Source organism: Benincasa hispida, chromosome 11, assembly GCF_027475165.1.
Source record: "Benincasa hispida cultivar pf3 chromosome 11, pf3_genome.v1.1, whole genome shotgun sequence".
Lineage (NCBI taxonomy): Eukaryota > Viridiplantae > Streptophyta > Magnoliopsida > Cucurbitales > Cucurbitaceae > Benincasa > Benincasa hispida.
Genome location: NC_143488.1, coordinates 42,743,859 through 42,751,614, shown reverse-complemented (window position 1 = coordinate 42,751,614; position 7,756 = coordinate 42,743,859). Strand labels below are relative to the sequence as shown.

The following is a 7,756-nucleotide window of genomic DNA, read 5'->3' as shown; positions in this document are numbered from 1 at the left end:
AAACAAATGAAAAAAAAAAGAGTTTTAAATTTTCCGGAAAATTAAAAATGCAAAATGCGTTTTGAATTTGCCGGAAAATTAAAGAGATAGACTCCTATTCCTATTCCTATTGGAAATTATAATGCAAAATTAACATAAATAAATAAATAAAATTGTATTTCCATTAGGAAGAGGAAAAAAAGAAAAGGCTTCACTCAATAATTATAAATAGCATTCCTCACTAATGCAATTGGCTCATTCAAAACAAAATTCCAACTCTCTTCTCTTCTCTTCTTTGAGTTTGCTTAATAATTAATTAATTAATTAACTAAATATGATTAGCGTCACCGTTACTCGAAATATCGTCGGCATTATCGGTAAACTAATCTTCTCATTTTTCTTTCATTCTTATTTCTTCTTCTTCTACTAATTTGTGATTAATTATGTTTACATTAAATCTTAATTAATTTACTTTCTAATTCAATTTAAATAGGGAACGTCATCTCCTTTGGCCTTTTTTTCTCCCCTGTGTAAGTTTTCTTCACCTCTATTTTCATCCTCCACACAATACTTATTTTGATTACTAAGTTATGGAATATTTAATATTAATACTAATAATATTATTGCAGAACAACATTTTATAAAATAATAAAGAATAAGTCCATGCAAGAGTTCAAGCCAGATCCTTACATTGCAACTGTTCTAAATTGTATGTTTTGGGTATTTTATGGAATGCCTTTTGTTCATCCCGACAGTGTTTTAGTCGTCACCATTAATGGAGTTGGTCTTTTTATTGAACTTGCTTATTTGACAATTTTTGTCATCTTTGCTGATAACAAAGGACGGATAAACTTTCTTTTTATTTTTTTTCAAATTTATTAATTCTTGTTCACAAAATTATATCTAAATGGATTGTATTTAATTTATTATCATATTTAATTTCAGAAAAAAGTCGGTATTTGTTTGTTGATAGAAGTCATATTTGTCGGTATCATTGTTGCAATAACAATGTTAGCTTTGCATGGAACCAAAAATAGATCCTTGATGGTTGGAATCATTTGTGACATTTTCAACATCATGATGTATATTTCTCCTCTAACCATCATGGTAAGTCATTCACTTTATTATATAATAATATTAATACCATGTTTATGTTTATGTTTAAGGTTGAAAATTAAGATTATTTGAATTAATCGTTGGTTTAATTAATTTGAACAGAAAAAAGTGATAACAACAAAGAGTGTGAAGTATATGCCTTTTCCACTTTCATTGACAAACTTTCTCAATGGTTGCGTTTGGACAGCTTATGCACTCATCAAATTTGACCCCTATATGTTGGTATGTACTAATTTTTCATACAAATTAAATAGTTATAATATGATGTTAATTCTTAGAGTTATATTAAATAAGTGATAATTAATTAATTTTGCAGATAAGCAATGGTGTTGGAGCAATTTCAGGTTTTCTCCAATTGATTTTGTATGGTTATTACTCAGTGATGGGTTCAAAAGAAGATGATGAAATTACAGAGAAAGAACCTAAGAAGATTCAACTCTCCAACTTAAATGGACTATCCAACGTCTAAATATATATTATGAATGTGAATCTTAGTTTTAGAATTGTTTGTGGTCTAAAAAAAATGCTTTGTTGAGTTCTTAGTCTTTAGGGTCTCCTCTCCCTACTCAAATTATTTCTGTTTTTTTTTTTTTTTTTACCAAATTTAATTTTTTGTTTGACACATTTGGAGATAATTTAGATTTATTAATTTTATTTCAGGTGTTGGGTTCTCAATTTCCTTACTATGTTTATTTATTATTTATTTTCGAATGATATATTATCCTTAAATAGCCCTTTATCTTTTTGAAATTATATATAATGATAAGTAAAATATGAATGTGTCGTCTCATAGATAGAGTTAATTTAATTTTTAGCTCACTTGAGGTACCTCAAATACAATCGTCTTATGTTATTTAGATAATAAAATTAAAAAGAAAATCATTGAAGGTAAACGAGCAAAAATAAAACTAATGAGAGAAAGGCACTAGAGAATAGATTTTCACCAACTAAATTTATGAATTAATCAACTATAATGGCTCGAGACTCCATGAACTACATGTCTAGTTATTTATTTATTTACTATTATTATTATTATTTTTGCTAATCGAGAAAACAATATTTTATATTGACTTAATAATATCCAAAGACATTTATGAACACTTTTAATGCACCTCTAAAGGACTTCTAAATCTTAGATTAAAACTTTCATGTAGTTATGCAAACTCAATTCTAATGTTAATGCACTTCTTCCTAGGCCTACATGTTAACAAAAATACTTTATATCTTTATTGAATAGATAAACCCTAGAATCATTCATATCAAATTGTCAAGTATATATATGTACTGGATTTCATTGAAAGATTAATGATGGCTCTAAGGTGGCTATTGTCTTCATCAACCAAAACACTGAATACCCTTAGTGAGATCTCTCTCTAGATGGGATTCAGGAAAGACCAAGTGCTTGTTGTTTTGGTATCTTGGGAACCATAGCCCTAAAGTTTCTTTATATACTAGTTTAATTAAGGTTTTCATTAAACCCTAATTAACTAGGGATGGACTTCTACCCATTAAGTCTATACTCAATTAGGAATCTAAGGTCTTAATTAATTAGGTTACATAATAGGGTCCAATCTACTAAAATAATTCAATGTGGTAAAATATTAATCCACTTATATAACCATACTTTTTATACATATTTTACATCTAACAATCTTCCACTTGGGCTATGTCTGTGTACTTAATGTAGTTAAATCACATAAACCTTAAGCGGTATAAACAGGTTATTTCAATAACAAAATTCTCCTTTAGTTCAATCTCGTCCATCTCTTGTATTAGAACGGAATCAAGGTGACTTTCATAACTACTCTTGTAATTAAACCTTCCTTGATTACCAATTCCATTACTTTCAATGACGTAGATCAAGTATGGATGGATAGCATGGAAACTATATGCAAAGTGATCTAGATCATATCTATTCCAATTGGTCCAAATTCCTAAGTGAGATCATTATTAAAAACTTTATGCTAAACCGCATTTGCTAAACTACATGCATGATAAACAAGTTCAGATAATAAAACATAAATCATCAATTTTTTCTATATAGAAAATAAATTAAGGTAAAAAAATATCCTCAATAACAAACTTCCACTAAACCATGGAATCAGAAAAGTGACTAACACTCATGTGAGCAACATGCTCATGAAAAACTTTAGGTGGTAAATCTTTAGTCAATGGATCTGACACCATAGAATTTGTTCCTAAGTGTTCTATTGAAATTTGATTATTCTGAACTCCATCTTTAACAATCATAAATGTAACATTTACATGTTTTAACTTCTTATTGCTTCTGTTGTTGTTGGAATACATCACTGCCTCTTATTGTCACAAAATAATTTTAGTGGATTTTCTATTCAACCCCTATCCGAAGTCTAGTAACAAAATTACGCAACCATATTCCATGATTGGACTCCTCACAACATGTTGTAAACTCCACAACCATGGTAGAAGAAGCCTTTAGTGTTGGTTTAACACTTTTCTAAGATATAACTCCTCCAGTAAACATAAATATATAGCCTGAAGTGGATCGCAAAGTGTCTTGGCACCCAATATAATCGGAATCAAAATACCCAATGATCTCTAAAGCTTCTGATCTCCGATAAGTGAACATATGATCTTTTTTCTTTGTAAATACCTCATAACCCGTTTAGCTGCTTTCCAATGATCCATCCCCAGGTTGTTAAAAAATCTTCCCAACAGTCCAACTATGAATGCAATATCTAGATGTGTACATATTTGAGCATATATTAGATTTCCAAAAGACGATGCATAGAGAACCTTTTGCATCTCCTTAGTCTCGAGTACAGTCTTGGGGCATTGACCTAAATGAAATTTATCACCTATAGCAACAGGGGTATCTCCTGGTGCACAATCTTTCATGCCAAATCTACTCAAAATCTTTTCAATTTAGTTCATCTCAAAATACCTTGAGAACAATCTCACACTATTTCAATTCCTAATACAAAAAAAGCATTACTAAGATCCTTCATCTCAAAATTAATTTTAAGAAACCACTTAGTGCCATGCAATAAACCTACATCATTACTTGCTATGAATGTCATCAATATACCAGAAAGATTGAGTTACTCCCACTGAACTTGTGATATACACAATCTTCTACTACATTCACCTTAAAACCAAAAAAGGTTATTACTTCAAGAATTTGTGATACCATTGATGAGAGGCTTGTTTGAGACCATACATGGATTTCTTCAATTTGCAGACCATAGACTTTGAATTATCAGATACAAGTTTTATGGTTACACTATATAAATCGTTTCATCAATGTTCCCATTGAGAGACACAGTTTTCACATCCATCTGGTGTAACTCTAAATCAAAGTGAGCTACCAGTGCCATGATTGCCCTAAAAGAGTCTTTCAATGAAACCAACGAGAAAGTCTCTTTGTAATCAACGTCTTCCTCTTGAGTAAAACTCTTTGCAACAAGATGAGCTTTATATCTTTCGATATTGTCGTGTGAATCCCTTTTGGTTTTAAATATCCATTTACAACCTATGGGTTTCATTCCTTGTGGAAATTCAACAAGTTCCCAAACAACATTGTCTTACATGGATGTTATTTTCTCTTCCATAACATTTATCCAGTTTTGAGAGTTAGAACTTTGTAGAGCTTATTGGAAGTTGATTGGATCTTCTTTCATTACGCCCATATCATTCTCATGTTCTTGAAGAAATATAATATAATCATCTGAATTGCATATCTTCTATCTCTAGTGGATTTCCTTAGTGACACTTCTTGAAGTAGTTGAGTTTGAACTTCAACTTCAACAACGAGGACTTCAATGTTGTCTTATTTTATAATTGGTCCAATAGTGAAGTCAAAAATTAAAGCTTGAACATCATTTATAACAACATTATGAAAAGAAACTAATTCCTCTTCGAAGACAACTTTCCTTATGTTGCCCCCCCCCCCCCCCCCCCCAAACTCAACATCCTTAAGGAATCTAGTATTTACCATCTCAAACAATGATCTAGAAATGGGATCATAAAACCTGAAACTCCAAGAGCACTTAAAATACCCAACAAAATAGTAGCTAATAATTCTTGAGTCCAATTTTCTTTCATTAGGCCGTGAGGCTTACCCTCAGCTGGACAATCCCAGATGTGAAAATGCCTAATACTAGGCTTCTTTCCAGTCTATAACTCATAAGAGGTTTTAGCTACTGCTTTACTAGGTACCCTATTAAGAATATATGTTGCAGTCTTTAATACCTCACCTTAGAGGGAGTCTGGTAGAGAATAATGACTAATCATACTTCTTACCATATCCTTAAGTATTCTATTTCACCTTTCCGCCACACTATTCATGCTAGGTTTGCCCAACATATTGTATTGCAAGACGATTCCACATTCCTCCAGGTATTTGGCAAAGGGCCCTAGATGTTGTTCACCTAATCCATCATATCTATCGTATTCTTCACCACCACAATCAAATTTGATGACCTTGATTTTCTTTCCAAGTTGATGTTCAACTTCAGCGTTGAAAGACTTGAAAATGTCCAAAGCTTGAGACTTCTCATGAATTAAATATAGGTACCCATATCTTCAAGGAAATTAAAATATTGTTGTCTATTTCAAGAAGCCATTGGAATGGATCATAAATGTATAAAATGTCTAAGCATCTATTGTCACCTAGTTTTCTCATGTTTATCTTTTTCCTTAATATATTCCACACAAACGCCAAAGTTACTTAAATCAAAGGAATCAAGAATTCCATCTGACACAAGTCTCTAAATTCTCTGTTTAGAGATGTGACATAAACGCTTGTGCCATAACATAGCAGAATTCTCATTTATTTGTGCTTTGTACCACATGAATTAGATAATAGGATCTTGTTAATTGAAGCAAAAAAATCAAGCATATATAGATTATCAATTAAAGAATCGGTACCAATAAGTTCGAAATCTTGTAAAAGACTAACTTTATAATTTTGAAAATAGCAAGAAAAACCAAATTTGTCCAAACTAGAAATAGAAACTAAATTTCGTCTAAATGACTGGTATAACAAAAGTCTCATTCAAATCCAAATAAAACCTATTTTTAAATATAATCTAAAATTTGCAATAGTTTCAACTGGAATTGCTTTGCCATCGCCCACATAGATGAATCTTTCAGCAACATTTGGCGACCTGCTCCATAGGCAAACCCACATTGATATACTTATATGAGTAGTAGCACCAGAATCTACCCATCAAGTATCTATAGGTACAAAAGTTAAATTAACTTCAGAACAAACCGAAGCAATAAGCTTACCTATCTTTACACATCATTTAGCATAATTGGGATCATCTTTCTTGAAGTGGTCTTCCTTTTTCCAGAAAAAAAAAAAGGATTTTCAGTAACCTGTTTTTTCTCTTATTCTACTGAGATGTCTCTTCTGTAGCACCCATAGATTTTCTTTTCTTCTTATCACGAGAGTCAATTGCCAAATGAGCACTTTCTATCCTTTCTCTCTTAATCCTATCTTCTTCTTGCACACATTGTGAGATAAGTTTATTAATACTCCCTTTATCCTTCTGAGTATTATATATTATCTTAAACTGAGTAAATTATGTAAGAAGAGAGGTAAGTACCAAATGCACGAGTAAATTTTCATTTATCTCGATATCAAGTGCCTTTAATTTACTTGCGATATTGGACATTTTCATAATATACTCCCTTCTGTTTTCATTGCCCTTATATCTCAAATAAGTTAAAGAAGTCAAAAGACTACTTGCTTCCCATTTGTCATTTTTAGCAAAATATTTCTCAATTTGGGAAAGGAACTTATTGGAATTTTAACTTTCTGTGATAGAGCCCAAAAAAGGCTCCAGAATGGAGTGCCTAATGATCATCAAATACATGCAATTTGAGCATTCACACTTCTCAGTATAAGCTATATTCCGTTGTTGCTCAGTATAAGTAGGTTTATCGGTCCTTAAAATGCAAGGTCCAGATCCATACAGCAGAGAAGTTTCTCTAGGCTTTCCTTCCAAATCTTGAAGTTTGATCCATCAACTTAAGGATTGAACACAAATTTCTAGATATTTGAGTAAGACCAACTAAAACAATAAACAATAAAACATATACTCACTATTAAAATATGACTAAATAATTTCACATATGTGGTGGACCCCTTTTACAAGATACCTAGCACGACATTGATGTTTAACCTTTGGGCAAAGATACTAACTATAAATGGTACTCTTAATGTAGTAATCAAAGTATTGACAATAAACTCTGTCAAAAAATATCCTTTCTTTGGACCGACTATTTTTCATATGAGTAATCCTTATAATTGTCACATACACATTACCACATGCATACCCATATTTTGGTCAAATAATTATCTTTCTTTGGGTCGATAATTTTCTGCATAAATTCATGAATATGCACATCTTATATTTCATAATGAAACTAATCTAGATAACATAGACTACTTTGGTAACACATTATTTTGACCAATTCAATCCAAAATATAAGACACAAAAATATAAAAATATTAATTGTACAAAAAATAATAGAAGAACAACACCAAATAGTCTTTACCATAATTCACCCAATAACTGCATATAGAGATTATATAATTAAAGCAATATAAACATGTGAATATCACCAAATATCATCATCGTATTTAAATTTAAATTCACCAAAATATCAATCA

At 31.0% G+C, this 7,756-nt stretch overlaps 1 protein-coding gene across 1 annotated transcript; it reads left to right on the top strand.

Annotated features, from left to right (window-relative positions):
* Positions 1-313: 313 nt before the first annotated feature.
* LOC120090679 (bidirectional sugar transporter SWEET5-like) lies at positions 314-1,564 on the top strand. The gene is made up of 6 exons (XM_039048398.1): positions 314-356; positions 473-509; positions 609-824; positions 924-1,086; positions 1,198-1,317; positions 1,412-1,564. Exons 1-6 carry the CDS (start codon positions 314-316, stop codon positions 1,562-1,564), a joined length of 732 nt encoding a protein of 243 aa, XP_038904326.1.
* Positions 1,565-7,756: the final 6,192 nt, after the last annotated feature.